Here is a 17,590-nt window from a genome sequence, read left to right as displayed (position 1 = left end):
AGCTATCCTGCCAGGTATGACTAAAGATAGCAAATAACAGTACAGAAAGCACTAATAACAAGCAAATTTTATTAATCTCTTTGAATCTCTATAAAAACGTACATATTGATACTTAAACCTACTACCATAGAAAATACTGGAAAACACAATACACATGCAGGCACCCTGTTAGCTGAGTGATGACATCATTACACGTCAAAGAGCCTCTGGAAATTTCCGCTGTATATTCATGAGAGAATGAGAGTGAAAAAGGCAAATCATGTCTTTGTACCATAAAAGAAATCATTTTGACCTCGGAGACCCCTTGAAAGGATCTTGGAGATGACCCAGACCTAGGGGACCACGATTTGAGAACCAACGTAATCGATTAATTTTTAAGGTCACTTCCCAGTTCATAGTACTTCTCCGATGAATGTTTTGCTCTCCTTCGCGGACCACCCTTTGAGACCTAAGGTCTCAAGACAGAGCCCCTAGCCTAGTGTAACCCAAAGCGAAAAGCCCCGGACGCTCCGGGGGGTGCTCTGCTTAGCTACTGGGAGTCGAACACGCTCCCCTGAGTCGGCGGAGGACGCGGGATCTAGAAACCAGTCCCAAACCTGCCCCCCGCGCGCCAAGGCGGGGCCAGAACTGGCTGCGGGCGGCCGGGCTAGCCCAGGGCTCAGGGCAGAAGTGGCGGCGGCGGCGGCGGCGGCGACAGCTACAGCGAGGGACGGCTCCCCGGAGACGCCGGCCAACTGCCCGACCGCCGCAGGTGAGCCGGCCCCCGGGAGGAGGAGCGCGGCCAGGTACTCCCAAGGAGCTGCTTCCTCCTTTTCCCACAGCTCCGCGGCCTCCCGGGATCAAGGCTGGGCCTGCGCCGCGCGTCCCCGTGCCGGCCAGGGCGGCGCTCCGCGGACCCCAGGCGCTTCCTCGAGCGTGCGGGCCACTCCGGCCCTGCGGAGAGCAAGGCGAGGGTTTTGGGGGCGCCGAGACGGAGGGTCTGGCGGCCTTAGGGACTACCCAAGCACGAGGCTCCGGCCTGGGAGCTGCTGGAACATGCGCCCGGAGTTGCAGGTGCGGGGCCCGGCGGCTCGGCCCCGACGGGGAATGGGCGACTCGGAGGGGGCCACCTCGGCGGACCGGGCTCGATTCCAACGGAAAGCAGAGGGCGGCCGCGGCGATAGGTGCCCGCTCTGCCGTCTGCAGAGTCCGGAGGGTGGGGTGGGGAGGCGAGGGGTAGGGCGGAGGCGGCATTTGTCCCCCGGCACGCTCTCGGGGCTGCTTTCCGGGCGCGGGTCGGACGCCGGCGACCGAAACCGCGCGCGGGGCGGAGTCGCGCGGTGGCTTTGAGCACAACAGGTAGGTGATTCAGTTCCCACAGGAACTCAAAGTGCTGAGCCGGGGCCTTTTTTGACGTGGTTTTTGTTGGTTATTTTGTTTGTTTCGGTTTGTTTGACAGTTGCCAGACTATGTTTACACTCCTGGTGCTACTCAGCCAGCTGCGCATACTTACCTTCGCGTTCCCTCATCGCACAAGAAGTCCAGAGGAGTCGAGGCATGCGGGAGAAGAAGGTAAGCCTGGCTTCCGGCTCCAGGAAAACCCTCCTGGAAACCTGACTCGGATTACAGAGCTCAAACCAGAAAGTGCAGTCTTTGAAACTACATGCCCCCATCAATCATAGAAGCACTAAAATGTCCTTTAATTTGTGGTTTATTTGGTAATGTTGTGGTTTGTTATGTTAAGTGCAATTTATACACATTCATTTCTGTGAGTTACTTTTGCTAAGTATATATTTAAGACCAGGTTGGTGGTTAACTGAATGGAAAACCTATTTCAACTTCTGAAAATCAGTGAGTGCCATTTTTCTAGATGAAGCTATGTGGTAATTATAATGAGCATAATTCTTCCAGTTCTTCCTGGAAAGATGGACAGGGAGACCAGGATCTAGTCCGGATGTGTTAGGAGACTCTGGGCAAGTTACTTAACCCCTTTCAGCTTGTAAAATGATGGGGGATGGGGAGTGGAATGATCTCTGAGGTCCTTTTTAACTTTTAAATGCCTGGTTATCTGGGTAAAGTCAGAAGGTATGAGAAGATTAGGTTTGGGGCTTGCTAACCTAGAATTCCATACCTTGTGGACTCCAGGTCTTAGACTGATTCCTGCCCATATTTTGAAAGCCTAACCAGAAAAAACAGAAAAGAAAAAAAAATGGCTTTCATTTCTCCCTGCGTAGTCATTGTGCTTCCCTACCCAGTGCCAGTGCTTTGGATCTACCTCTCCACACATTCCTGTCCCTTATTCATTCTCATCAGATCCTACTCTTGTTTTCTTTTGGGAAGGATCTGTGACACTAATACTCCTGGATGACTTATTAATGATTAATACAGCTTAGTGTCTCAAACCTTCTAGGAGGGGGTGTGTGTGTGTGTGTGTGTGTGTGTGTGTGTGTGTGTGTTAAGATAGGGCAATATCTTAACCTGAAGGAATCAAACACTGACGGCAGAATTCTAGGCAATTGGATAGGCTAGCCAGTGGGATGGGGGAGATTTGGAAGGAAATCCTTCTTGGTGCCTCCCAAGTTGCACCATATATGTAAGTCCACTCATACATAAGGTGGATGATCCATGCTCAGCAGGACCAGATGCTGATCTCCAGAATGCTTGGGAGTGTATTCATTCATTCACACGATACAGCATAAAAGACAGTCTCAAGGACATCACAAACTATGGAAGGAATTTAGAGATCATACTTGAGTGCAGAAGGCTGGAGCTAGCTGTGGGAAATGTAAATGAAGAATCCTGTATATTTAAAAAGCTGATTTGTTCAGTAATAACCTCTTTATTAACATATACTATGTGCCGAGCTCTCTGCTAGGCACTGGAGATGTAGAAATGAAAGATTGTAATCCTGACCGGGAGGACTACTTCATCTAGTGGGAGAGGCAGGGTGTAAACCGATAATCTCCATAAACTCTATGACAGAAGTTAAAACAGAGAGTTTCAAGAGCAGAGGAAAGAGTGAGTTAGCAGTAACTCTGTCTCCGGAGAGTTGTATGGCACAGAAGCCAGTGCTCTCTATCTGCAAATGAGATATAATAAATGTAGATATGAAAAGTAATTAGGAAAATAAAGGACCTTCAGCTGCATTCTGATAAAGCCCAAAGGTGGGGTTGAAATGACCTAAAAAGAATTTATTTAGAAAGCATGGGGAGACAGGAGAGAGGAGGAAAATGGAATATCTCAGTTGGTGGACTTAAAATAGGGGAATGCACAGGCAACTTCCTAGGATGGTCTAAGACAGGAGACAGAGATGGAAAGACAATCTGAGGCAGATACAAAGGTGCAAAGGCCAGTGCATCCTCCAGCAACGGCCAGAGGGAAAATAGGAACTCTCGCTGGAAGTTCAGGATGCTCCAGGGGCAAGGAAGTTTGCCTCTTTCAATTAAAAGCAAATCCAGGGCTACTTAGAACCCAAATAACAAAGGACAGTATTTCTCCTAAGATCATAAGGGAGGCAGGAAGATGTTTGATAAGGCACTGAAAGTGTAAGGTCAACCATGGACTGAATCAGAACTTTCACAGTCAGGGAAGTGGTAAACAGCAGCCCCTCCTGGAGGGCATGTTTTATACATCAGTGAAGACTTTCGTTGGCATAAATATCATTTCAGGAACAATAAAAATATGTATGACTCGCTTTTTTATTTTCGTTTTAAGTTGAAAGTCCCATTTGGAGGGCAGGGGCATTTTATAACTCAGAAAACTGACTTGAATAGGAGACCGACAATGAGAAATTTGGCACTGCTTTTCTAGCCAATAAAATGTAAAGATCTGGGCGTACCTGAGAAGTAGCAATACAGAGGCAGATTCTAATTCTCCATTCTGAAATTAGATTTCATGTAGTAAGTACAATATAGCTAAGTTAGGCAGGCTCAGAGTTACTTCATTACTGGTTTAATATTTTAAACCTATGCCAAGCTGAGTAACGGACTATACCTCTGAATTGCTTCAACTGGTAGAATTTAGGTCCAAGAGTTCCTTCCCACTACAGGAAAGTCAAGTTCATCCATTTATTTTTGTAAGTAATTTTTTTGGCATCTCTATGTGTCAACATCCCTTGCTTTAATGGAACTTTCCTTCTAGCTAGGGGAACAGAGTGGTACCAAGTAAGTAAAGCATACAGAACACCAGACGGTGATAAGTGCTATGAAGAAAAACAAAATATAGTAGGAGATGGGGATTGCCAGAGGTGGGTGAGTGGGGATGGGGTTCAAGGTAACACTGAACAAAATCCAGAAGGAAGTGAGAGAGCAGAGTGAAAGAAGAAAGTTCTATTTAGAGGAAACAGCAAGTTCAAAGGCAGGAGAGAACCAGGCACACTGGAAACCAGTGTAGCTGTAGGGGACAAGGAGAGCCCTTAGAGCAGCAGTCCCCAACCTTTTTTTTTTTTTTTTTTTGCGGTATGCGGGCCTCTCACTGTTGTGGCCTCTCCCGTTGTGGAGCACAGGCTCCGGACGCGCAGGCTCAGCGACCATGGCTCATGGGCCCAGCCACTCCGCGGCACGTGGGATCTTCCCGGACCGGGGCACGAACCCATGTCCCCTGCATCGGCAGGCGGACTCTCAACCACTGCACCACCAGGGAAGCCCGGTCCCCAACCTTTTTGGCACCAGCGACCGGTTTCTTGGAAGACAATTTTTCTACGGATGTTGCGGTGGATGGCTCAGGCAGTAATCCAATGATGGGGAGCGAAGGGGAGCGATGGGGAGCGGAGCGGCAGGTGAAGCTTCGCTCGCTGGCCCGCTGCTCACCTGCTGTACCGCCCGGATCCTGAGAGGCCTCAGACCGATAGTGGTCCATGGCCCGGGAGTTGGGGACCCCTGCCTTAGAGGGCCATTGCAAGAATCCCAATGAGAGATGATGGAGACTTGGAAAATTTTTCATTCTGTCTCCATTAGGTGGTAGTGTAAAATCTACAAGGAGACAAAGAAGAAGAAAGAACAAAAATATTTTATCACACTGGTCTACCCTTTAGAATATTTCTCAAAACATCTATCACCAATGGTCCCATTCTGGCTTCCCCCTTGGTTCAAATAGCTCATATGTGTTATTTCTAACATAGAAATGAATACACTAGAATAGCACTGGCCAATAGAAATAAAATACGAACCACATAAGAAATTATCTAGAGCCATATTTTAAAAAGTAAAAAAAAAAAAAAGGTGAAATTAATTTTAATAATGTAGTTAATTTAACCTAATATATCCAAAATATTTAACCCAGTATTTCCAAATATAAGCAATAGAAAGCATTGAGATATTTCATATTTTTTTAAACCATGTCTTTGAAGTCCCCTGTGTATTTACACTTACAGCACATCTCAATTCACACTAGCCACATTTCAAGTGGTCAATAGCCATATGTGGCTAGTGGCTACTGTATCGGACAAATCCAGCTCTGTTAAGATTCAGACCTGCTTGGAAAAGTGATTGATTAATAAGGAAAATATCTTGGCCAAGGTGTGACTGTTCTCAAAGGCTAAGAATAAATGGCCAACCTGAGGTCACTCTCAAATTAGTATTAGTCTTCCAGACCATGCACTGTCGTCAGTCTTTTTTTTTTGGCTGCATTAGGTCTTATTTTTGGCTGCACGCGGGCTTTCTCTAGTTGTGGTGAGCGGGGGCTACTCTTCATTGTGTTGTGCAGGATTCTCATTGCGGTGGTTTCTCTTCTTGCACAGCCTGGGCTCTAGACGTGTGGGCTTCCGTAGTTGTGGTGCGTGGGCTCAGTAGTTTTGGTTCGTGGGCTCTAGAACACAGGCTCTGTAGTTGTGGCACAGGCTTAGTTGCACTGTGGCACGTGGGATCTTCCCAGACCAGGGATCAAATCCACGTCCCCTGAATTGGCAGGCGGATTCTTAACCACTGCGCCACCAGGGAAGTCCCTGTCGTCAGTCTTGATCCATCTTTCAGTTGCCCACTTTAATATATTCTTCCTTTAGTAATGGTTAGCAGTGAGAAATACCAAGACTTTTAAATTCTTATAAGCAGTTGGGGTAGTTCTCAGAGAGTTTCTGAATTCCAGTCTCAGTAATATGATCTGGAGCAAGATCACTTCAGCTTTGTGTGACACCAGAACGAGTTTGAAGTTTTCAGGTTTTGAAAATACTGCCTTGGTAGGATATTTTGGTTTTGTGTCAACCTGTGCTTAGCTATGGTGTCTACCATTTACCTTCCCTACATGCACACGTAGACGGAGTCTTGTAAAACTTTGTAGACACATGTTTAGGGGCTGAGTGGAGGGAGCTACTCCTTTGGGAGGGACTGAATGGCTTTTAATTAATCTTATAATTAACTTATGATTTTATTAGCTTAGAAGTTTAAAATTTTTTGGTATAAACCTGATAGAACAATTTTAATATAAATGTATGAATTTATAATTTTAAAACATAAAGATATCTTAGTTATTATTTAGTTCATATTCCCATTTTCCAAATGAGGAAATGGCAACCCAGGGACTTCCCTGGAGGTCCAGTGGTTAAGACTCCATACTCCCAGTGCAGGGGGCATGGGTTCGATCCCTGGTCAGGGAATTAAGATCCTGCATGCCACACAGTGCAGCCAAAAAAAAAAAAAAAAAAAAAGTGTTTCAGGAAATGGCAACCCAGGGATATAAGTGACTTATCCCAGGATATAGCTGATAGCTAAGCCAAATCAAAAAGAAGAGTCTGTCTTCTAACTCTTAGTCCAGTACTCTGTCCATTACACCAGACTAATTTTTCTCAGTCAAGATAATAGGAAACCAACACTTTAGAAATAGAATAGTCTGGCCTGCCATTTATTGGAAAAATAATTGTCTAGAGGAAAAAGTGATACTCAAATAATTTTTATTTATGCTGATAATTTCGGACATAATCTACTCAAGTATGTTCTGGAATTTTGTTAGTATCTGTACTTCATATTTAGCAGGAATTATTTTTACTGATGATATTTCTTTTTGTCAGATTTTAAAACCACACAAGAAAGTTTGGTATAATTTAACCAGATCAAAAGAACTATATGCTTTTACCGTAATTAAAACAGGAATTTTCTGCCTTATTTTTTATCGGTGTTTGAAATCTTTCTATTTTTTTGCTAGTCTTTACATCAAAAGAAGAAGCAAACTTGTTCATACGTAGACACCTCCTATATAATAGATTTGATTTGGAGCTCTTCACTTCCAGTGACCTAGAAAGAGAATGCAGAGAAGAACTTTGTAATTATGAGGAAGCCAGAGAAATTTTTGTGGATGAAGATAAAACGGTAATTTGGTTGATATGTTAATTGGCTAGACATCTATTAAATTGTACTTAAGAAAGTGGCACTTTCAGTCAGTAGAGATTATGTGCCTTAAATAGAATTCAGATTGTATACCTGTTATCTCTTTCTACTTTCTTATATTGTAATTAGCCCATTTAGACTTGGCTTTATACTTAACTGGGCTTATAGTAATTATCAAATTATCAATTATGTCGTGATTTTCTGTGTTTAACATTATGATATTCAAAGACAATAATGAAGCAGAGTGAATTAAACTTCAGGATATTATTTTAGTTAGTTCTCTGACTCAGGCTTCAGTCATTCAAGACTCAGAGCAATTTTTTCTATTAGGACTTACCATTTTTGATTACTGTATTTATATTTCAAGTACTTATTGACGACCTACTATGTGCCAAGTGCTCTGCTAGAGACTGAAGATAAGATATATAGTCCCTGCATTCAGGATTTTATTGCTTGGCAATAAACCTTTAGAAGTTCTCCCTTAAAATACAATTAAATCCTATCTGTTAATCCTGAAAAGGTACAAAACAAACAGCCAGCACTGTCCCTGTTATAATCTGGCATATTCTTTAAGAATGACAAGTGACCCAGATTTTTCACTTTTTTGTAGATTAAATAACCCCAGCTCCTTTTCCCCTTCCTCAAGAATCCCATTTTACTCTTTGGTCAATAAGAACCTCTCTAGGTATCCTTTAAATGCAGGTGTTATCGAAACTTAGTTCTTTTTTCTTCCAAAATTGTGCCCAGATTCCATTCCCTGCTATTATCTGCTGCATCTATTAGAGAAGGGAAAGAAAGTCTACTCTGCGTTGTAGTTGTGCCTGTTGAAATTCTATTGTTTTTCACAAACCCGTTTTCTAATTTTATCACAGTTCCTTAAAAATGGCTTCCATTCTCTCAAGTAACACTGAACTTAAACAGTCTCAGGGATGTCTTTCCAAATCAATAAATAACTTTCAATAAAATTTCCTAGGAGACTGAGGGCTCATCTAATGTAGAAAAAAATCAGACTCCTTTTCAAACATGATAATGAGTCCCCTGCTTCAACTTCCACCTCTGCTACTTTCATCGACTCTCTAATGCGATAGTGTCCCCTGATGCCTGAGCGAGGGCTCTGGGCAGGTGAAGGGAGACTATCAGCGCACAGTAGTAGAGAGCTAGCACTGGCAATAATCCCCTGACCAATTCCAGAGTTGGAAGAAACAGTGGTGGATGGCAGTACTTTATTAGAGTGAGTCACGCCCTCCAGCATGAATGAACTAGTATCCTACCTGTGGCACATGCCAAGCGTTTACCACCCCTAGTCTAGGTCACTGAGACCAAATGAAATGACAATAAAGAAATTAAATAAACTTGGAAATTTTACCTTTCTCTTAGATGGCATTTTGGCAAGAATATTCAATTAAAGGACCAACCACAGAATCAGGTAAGGCAAGAATTGATCGGTTTTCATGTTTTTTCCCACCCCCCATCATAGCACATTTTTAGTTTCATTGTTTGAGTTTGGTTGTTGCACGACACACATACCTTGTAAAGCCAAGGAAGGTTCCTCAGTTATAACTGGGCTATCTAAGACAGAGAAGGCCACATTCATCTATTTACACACTGAAAATCAAGTTTGGTGAGATAGTAGGGAAATGAGATGATAGGCTTGATGCTATTTTAAACAGTCCAGCTAAGTCAAGACTTGCACAGAATAAAAGTAGGACTCTATTAGTTTCAAATAGTAAACTGTTTTAATTTTTTTTTCTTTTTTACCATTACAAGTAAATGGAATACTTATGGTACTAGGTAAATTAGGATTGTTAGGTAGAATTAAGTAACTCCTAGAGAGGGGAGATCCTTTATTTTATCTACATTTATCGTCTCTAGCTGCTTTTTAGTCAGGTTTGTTTTGTTTTGTTTTGTTTGTGTTTGACAGCTCTTTTTTCATTCCCCCTAGGTAGGGCCCCAGCTATAGGGAGACTGTATTACGTAGCTACACCAGAATTGCTTACTACATTTATCTTAGTAGTTAATACCAAAATGTGTATAGTTGAACAAAGAACATGTTTATCCCACTTAGTGTTGACTTTCATCCATTTAATATAACATTTAAAATAAATGAAGCTAAGGACTTCCCTGGCGGTCCGGTGGTTAAGACTCCACGCTTCCAGTGCAGATGACGCCTGTTTGATCCCTGGTTGGGGATCCTGCGTGCCGCACAGTGTGGTCAAAAACTTAAAAAAATTAAAAATAAATGAAGTCAGAGCTAGGGCTTTTAGGAAGTGTATCTAAATTTTTTCTGGTCATGTTTCTAGCACAGACTTTTAAAAGTAATCAATATTAATTATTAGATGCCTAATAGCATGCTTACACCCAGCGTTGAATTTATTGAAATCATAGGTGGTGCTTTTCAGTTGTTATATTCATGTTATTTTAATGATTTATCTTAAGATGCTAACAGAGAGAAAATCGATGTTATGGGCCTTCTGACTGGACTAATTGCTGCTGGAATATTTTTGGTTATTTTTGGATTACTTGGTTACTATCTTTGTATCACTAAGTGTAACAGGCAACGACATCCAGGGTAAGTACCAAATAAAAATATTTAATTTACTATTATATGTTCTATACTGTCATTTTTAAATGGCTAAAAAAAATGGCTGCCTTTTTTTTAAAATACACTTTTGATTTTGGAATAATTTTAGATACACAGGGAAGTTACAAAGATAGCACAGAGAGTTCCCTTATGTCCTTCACGCAGCTCCCTCGTTGTTAACATCTTATGTTACCATAGTACATTTGTAAAACTAACAAACCAACATTGGTACATTACTATTAACTGAGTTCCAGCACATTAGTAAAGCTTCATAAAGGCCATAATTGTTTGCATAATAGAATCTCAACATCCTTATTAGAATAAAAAGTTATTATCTTATCTGTAAGTAGAGATGAGAAAGTGAAGAACTAACCTTATTCAACAAAAAGTACCACATGCGAAACAGGCTATCGAAATTAATGCTTATATATCCCTATTTACACTTTCAAATTCTATGAAGAAGCTAATGATGGTAACCAGGTGATAAAATGATTATGGAAATAGATAGTGGTGATGGTTGTACAACATTGTGAATATAATTAATACCATTGAATTGTACACTTGAAAATGGTTATAACGACAAATTTTATGTTACACGTATTTTACCATAATAAAAACTTCTTCTTTATTGTTAAGGTAAGAGTTTAGGGCAACAGATATGGAATTAAGATAAATCCATTGGAGGATAAAAGCTGAAGCCATGAGAGTAGGCAAGTTCTCTGAGTGTGATGAAAGGACAGAAGGCAAGTGACGGAGTCTTAAAGGATGCCTACAGTAAGGGTGCAGAGGAGGACATGCCAGCAAAGGGGGCAGAGGACAGGGGCAAAGTATAGTGTAATTCTATCCCCAAGCTGGAATTCCTGAACAACTCCCTGAGGCATTAATGTGATCATGGGCAGGGACTAAGGAGATTGTCTGAGACTTCTGTAAATCCTATAAAATTTTGAAAAGTGAGAGAAGATAAGGAAAATTTTGTGCAATTTTTCTTAAGCCACTATGTTTTGAGCTGAGAGGTTTCCCTTACTTAATAGACAGGAAATGAGCAAGTTCTTCCTGTTTTCTAGGGCTTTTGACTAAGATTTCATTCAATATGTCCTTCTCCACAAGCTGCAGCATACCTGGAAACTCACAGGTTAATGAAGAAATCGGAAAATATGTCTTTAAAGACTCTCCTTGCCTTTTATCTTTCCTTCTTTTCCACCCCTTTTATAGTATTTTCCCCAGAAAGTCTCTGTATGCCCTCACATTTAATAATTTCCCTCAAGGTCTGTGAGCACAGCCATTGTTCAGTGTCCTCATGCTCGACATTGTCTTCTCTCCTCTTTCCGGTTTTTCTTCATTTTTCTGCTTTTCTGCACCACTACACCTTCTTACCTTATGCCTTTTTTCTCTGAAACCTTCTAGCTTCTTTCCTGCATGAGGTTAGAAGCAGAATTCAAAGACACGAGGAATAAAGAGGTGCATTATTATGCATATTTTCTATGTATGTTGTTATAAAATTTTGAAAACCTGGATATCTCTTATTTTAAAAGTTTAGTTATACTTAATGTTAGTACAGTATAATGCTGTACTGTTTACAGGTCATTTTTACATCTACTGTCTCTCTTTGATTCTCACAGAAACCCTTTATAGGGGACATTTCAAACTAGGTTAACCAGACATCCACTTGTGTTAAGGTTAACTTTTAAATACTTAGTAAAGTACCGTTCATCAATTGTCCCAAGAAATTCTTGCAGCAGAGTTATGTGTTCTCTTTCTACATTTTGCAAGTCTGGAAGTGGGGGAAGGGTGAGGAATATTTGAAAAAGAAAAGAGTAAAAAATAAGATCATTGTTAGAATAGTTTGTCTCATTCCTCTGTAAAAACATGCCAAGAAATGGGAAACAAGATCTTTTCATTTCTTAGTCCCTATATTTTATGGAGGAAAACAGGCATAATATAATGCTGTCAGCTTATTTGAGATGTTCCTGGTGCATACTTTCTGATTTGAATCTTGTAAGAAATCACTGTGGAGACACTTAATGACTTTAATATAATTATACTGTTCCTGTAACTTAAATTTTGAAGGTCAACGTGGAAAAATTCATTTCTTCAAATAAAACATCTGTCTCTCCTGTTTCCTATAAACAAACAAGTGGAACTTTTCGTCACAAGCTAATGAATGTGGCAAGTGACAAGCCTACCATGAATACATTCCAGGTTTCTGACAGGAGGAATTGTGTTGACTCCTCTAAGTAAACTTCTGAGGCTATCAGTCACCTCTCAACTATTGAAGGGCTGATTATCCAGTTCCTAGATTTACACAGATTTTTTTCTTTTCTTCTCTCTGCAATTTTCCTCTCTCCTTCCATCCAGTTCCAGATCTCATTATAACCTCCAAAGGACAAGGCATTCTAAGGGGCAAATTGATTGATTCAGTTTGCAAAAGTTTGCAGTATTTTGGGTCTGCTAAGCTGTCTCTTATTGGGAAGAATACTGTAAATATTGACTAGAGGTTGGGGATTACCTATACATTTTAATTATCTTATTAGTCATAACTATAAGAGGTTAATTTACGCATAGATGCTTCATAGGCAGCCAACTTCACAGTCTAAACAGATCAATTTACTAATGTCTAAATTTTAATTTGTAATTCACAAGTGAGAAGGGAAAATGTAGTTTCAAAACACCAGACCTGTGTTGCATTTCAAATTTCATTGGCTGGTGGTGTAGGTGACAGAGTTTTGTGAAAACAGTGGCCATATTGAACTAGGCCTTTTTTTTTTTTTAATTAAAAAAATTTTTTTTGTAATTGTTGGACTTAAATCAATGGAGATCAATGGGGAAAAGATAATAATCTGAGAAAGGGAACAATGCAGGTGAAACCACAGAGATAGACCATAGAATTCATTGCACATACAGAGGAGAGTAAAGAGGCTACCTTGGCAAGAGCAGAGAGCTATAAAATAAAGTGAGGCCAGAATAAGGGAGACTTTGAAAAGGAGGCACAGGAGTTAGAACTTGATTCAGTAGAAAGTAGGCTGCAGGTTAGACTTTTGCGGAGAAGAATGATATGATAGAAGTCCTGTTTAGGAGGGTTGGCCCAGGCAGCAGGGATTCAGTGGGGAACAGAGGAGAGAGAGACGGGCATCGCTGTTGTGATTATCTCTGTGGCATCAATTTCCTAGGCTTGGAGTTATGCTGCCTTTCAACAAAGCCTGGATTTGGTTTCACACCATACTTTGAGAAAATTTTAATTCAGGAGCAGGAGAAAGAGGGAATTCACGTGTTTTGAGTCCTTGTTACAGTGTTCCAGACATTGCTTAGATGCTTTACGTAAGACATCTTTCTCAATCCACACAAAACATCTCTGTTGAGGTAGCTATAGTTATCCCCATTTTATAGAGGAGGAAAGCTGAGTTAGGTTACCTTGCCTCTGGTCACACAGCTATGAAATGACAAGATCCTGTTTCTTACCCATGACTGACTTCAAAGTTCTTGATCTTTCCATTATATCAAGATTCTTTCAGAGTTTATGGGTAAAATAAAACTGTTGTTATATTAATAAGTCAGGTTCAGGGACTTTCCTGGTGGTCTGGTGGTTAGGATTCAGTGCTTTCACTACCATGGACTGGGTTCAGTTCCTGGTTGGGGAACTGAGATCCCACAAGCCACACAGCACGGCCAAAAAATTAAAACAATAAAAATAAATTGGGTTCACCTGTATCAAAATGTTGGATTTTTTAATATTGCCATCTTAACCTAAAAATGCTGCCTTTCCTAGACCTCAATGCTGTCTCTGTTTAGTTCTTCAGCCACCTACGCAAGAAGGGGCAGACACACTCCCTCCATCGTTTTCAGAAGACCTGAGGAGGCTGTCTTGCCTCCATTGCCACCTTCAGTGGAGGACACAGGATTACCTTCTTATGAACAGGCAATGGCACTGACCAGAAAACAGAATGTTTCGCCACCACCACCATATCCTGGGCCAGCAAAAGGGTTTAGGGTATTTAAAAAATCTATGTCACTCCCATCTCGCTAAGCCCACCTTGTTGTCTTGGTGATATAGGACATTCACATTATTTAAATGGTTTGTTTTCCCTGAACCAAAAAGACATGTCGATTCAGCCCTTTATGACAAACTGCAGAGAGTAAAGGAGGAACAAGCACGTGTACTATGCCACTGGAGATCTGTTAGCATCCTGGACCTAAACTTGATCATAATCAGCTGGATAAGGAACTTTGTATCTTTGCAGTTAAGAAGAGAGCACTTTTTTGTTCCTTTTAATGGTTCAAAAAATCTGTTATGGGTGTCACAGCTACAACTGGGGAACTATCTGTATCCTCTGTACAGAAAAAGTTTGTAGATTTCTTGTATTGAATACTAAAAAGGTAAGAATTTCTAACTATTAGATTATCCCAAGTCATAATATTTGACCTACTCTTTTTTTAGGATTTCTTTTTGGTTGGAAATACTTCACAGAATTTGGCATTTAAATATAAATTGGTGGCCTTTATATAATCACTTGTTTTTTTATTTTAAATTATTGCATAGCATTCACCATATTTTGCACGTTCTTATTGTGAACTCTTGCTATCAGTCATGTTTTATTATGGAGAGTGGGGTCAATAGTTTTCTTTAAAAAAAACCAAACAAATACTTGCTAGAGAGTTAGTTCTTCAGAGGGAACAGGGTTGCAATGTTACAGATTTGCAAGGGTTGTTACACCACCAAATAAAGATACAGGCCTCAAATCTAGGAGTGACAACTTGATAAGTTGTGCATATTAATGATGAGTAGACACACCCATTTTCATTGCTACGTTGTCTGTATTGACTATAACTATTAATCTGGAAAATTTGTTGAATTTTATAAATAATAGTTGGAGAACCTGGAAGAAGTAATTTACTTTTCTGCTATCAAAATAATATTGATTAAAGTTACCAGCAACCCCCTGTATCTCTTAATGTCTAGACACAGAACACCATAGGTAATCATTTTGACCTATATTTTGTATTTTCTTCTAATTGTATGTATGACCAGTCTCCCCTTAAGAACATAGTAGAGTATAAGCTATAAATTTCTGGAATGAACGTTTGTGCACAAATTTATTTGAGTGGGTGTGTACGTATATGTGAATTTGTTTCCTCTTTGCAGGAGCTCAAAAAAAAACCATACTCCTGAGAAATAGAAAATTCTGTTACTTTTTTGCCAGGCATTGCTTTTTTCCTATTTAAGACCATTTATAAAATTGTATTTTGTTTTATATTTTCACACAGGTGAGATTAAGACTCACATGCATTTGATAATTCCTTCCAAATTAAATGTTTAGAAAATATAAATCATATTATACTGTGTGTTTGAGTGTATGTCTCTCTTTTAAGACAGCATGATCTTAATGCAGATAAAAGAAAGATCTTAATCATTATAGACTGCTAAAGACTTTACCTTTTATATTTTCAGTCTCTTTGGTTGCGTGTTACAAAGAAATCATCTGGCAACATTTAGATATAATTAGGAAGAAGTCTTTTTAAAGCCACCTACGTTACCTATAAAAATTTTACTATTTGTCATACCTTGGCTTACATAAGCACTTTTCCTCATGTAACTTTGCACTTTGCCCTTATTTTAATCCTCTTTAAAAGGTCAGAGGCAAACTACTCACTTTAGCAATCACACTGAGGCATAGAAGGATAGCTTGACCAAAATCTAACATGTTGGTGAGAGCTAGGTTTAGAATGAACAAGCACACTATTCTAGGCCCATCTCATATCTATAGAATTACACTGTCTCAAATTATGAAATTATGAAATAGAGACAACTCTAAGTTTTATGAGAAATGTATAAACATTTGTCATATATACATAAATGTATATAGGTGCATATATTACATATCTGTATATGTATTCTCACACATGTGTTTCTTAGGATGAATAAAAATATAAGATACGGGGGCTTCCCTGGTGGCACAGTGGTTGAGAGTCCGCCTGCCGATGCAGGGGACATGGATTCGTGCCCCGGTCCGGGAAGATCCCACATGCCGCGGAGCGGCTGGGCCCATGAGCCATGGCCACTGAGCCTGCACGGTTGGAGCCTGTGCTCCGCAACGGGAGAGGCCACAACAGTGAGAGGCCCGCGTACTGCAAAAAAAACCCAATATATATATATAAGATACGATATATCTTTTATTGAATCACAATTTGAAATATTCCATGAACTTGTTTACTCCCATTGACTCACAAGAATCTAACTGCAAATCTAGCTTCAGAGCCTGTGACAACCCCTGTCACCCCAGCAGTAGCCTAGATTTGTCATGTGCCATCATTAAGTGTGAAACTGTTGCTCTGACTTGAACAAATCTAGAATTTATCATTAAGATTATGAAATAACTGCTATTTGTAGAGCATCCAATGTTGAGCTCATAATACTTTAAATATAAAAAAAGATGTGATAGAACCATAATCAAATACTTATAATAATTAAAAGGAAAATATCAATATAAAATTATTGACACATATTTCTGTCCCATTCACGCTTTTCTATTCCTTGTATACTTTTGGTGGTGAGTTTTCTAGTTTGATTAATTTGTTTTGTTTGTGCTTCTTCCCTGGGTAACTTATTAGTGTTAACCATTAAATCTATTTTTGACACAAAGCGTTCTAGTTAGGTATATCAGTTTTCCCCTCTATCACAATCAGGAAATTAATGTAATATGGGTATGAAAAGGGAATAAGCCTAGAAAAAGACAAGTACACATTAATAGGGTTATGCCTTCAGTAGGCTAGATAATTCTACACAGAATATTCTCTTTTCAAGATGAAAAAAATCAAAGAGAGCACAAATTATGACTGTGTCAAAGTTTTGCATCTGTTAATATTGTGCCCTCTGAGTGATTATACAGAGCTGGGTGATAATTCTCAGAACAATTAAAAACTAGAGCAACAGCGTCCTCTGTGTCTGGTTTCCCGTTTGCCTGTAAAATTCGAATCATTTTTTCCTATTTCTCAGATAAGTTATGTATGTCTGTACTTTTCCTATATGTGCAAGAGAATTTTTTAGTGAGAAAAAGTTTGTTAGTGCTGTTTAAAAGCTTAATTTCATATTATTCATTTTGCTTTTGTTCTAACTGAATGTGAAATAAATTAGTTACTAGTTTGATTTGAAATGTATGTGACATTTATACTACTAGAAGAGTGTCTAGAATTTCTGTAATTTTTTTAAAAACTAGATTATTTTGTAGATCCTGCCTGTGTAGCATTTTGGAACACATATGATATATAATGATGCCTTCAATCTTCTGTATTGTGTGTTTCCTTCAACATTTTTTGTCGTTTACAAATGTTTCCCTAACAGTTTAAGAGTTTAAGGCAATTCAGTACAAATTTGTCAGCATTTTCATTATCTGGAAAAAGCAACCCATTTTTGAATGCATATTTTTCCTACAGGTTTGATTATATTTTGGTTTTAATGGATTTGTTATCACAGACACTTTTTATACATGTGAATAAACTTTATGCTAAGTAAATATTTGTTGCTTGTTTCAATTAAACATTCTTCATATAGTGGCGTATAATTATATGAGTTAAATGTGAACAACATGTTGCATGTTTTCAAAACAACGTTTATAGCATGGTATTGCTGTATGTATCTTTCACCCAGTGGTGCTAGCTTTCTAAACAGTTTAGTTGCAGTTGTGAAAGTGCAATATTCCTTAACACTGTTTTAATATTTAAT

General features: G+C 39.6%; 1 protein-coding gene across 4 annotated transcripts; it reads left to right on the top strand.

Annotated features, from left to right (window-relative positions):
• Nucleotides 1–616: 616 nt before the first annotated feature.
• Nucleotides 617–17,381, top strand: PRRG4 (proline rich and Gla domain 4). 4 transcript variants are annotated; one of them, XM_033409985.2, is made up of 6 exons: nucleotides 617–751; nucleotides 1,439–1,551; nucleotides 7,114–7,277; nucleotides 8,673–8,721; nucleotides 9,732–9,864; nucleotides 13,663–17,381. In XM_033409985.2, exons 2-6 carry the CDS (start codon nucleotides 1,449–1,451, stop codon nucleotides 13,895–13,897), a joined length of 684 nt encoding a protein of 227 aa, XP_033265876.1. In that variant the 5' UTR covers nucleotides 617–751; nucleotides 1,439–1,448; the 3' UTR covers nucleotides 13,898–17,381. The 4 variants fall into 4 exon arrangements, with proteins under 4 accessions (XP_033265876.1, XP_033265869.1, XP_004264020.1 ...); XM_033409978.2 differs by having other exon boundaries at nucleotides 645–785; XM_004263972.4 differs by lacking the exon at nucleotides 617–751 and adding an exon at nucleotides 919–1,053.
• The last annotated feature ends 209 nt before the right edge of the window (nucleotides 17,382–17,590 follow it).

The sequence above is a fragment of the Orcinus orca genome, chromosome 8, assembly GCF_937001465.1.
Source record: "Orcinus orca chromosome 8, mOrcOrc1.1, whole genome shotgun sequence".
Taxonomy (NCBI): Eukaryota; Metazoa; Chordata; class Mammalia; order Artiodactyla; family Delphinidae; genus Orcinus; species Orcinus orca.
This window is presented reverse-complemented; position numbering and strand designations above follow the sequence as displayed.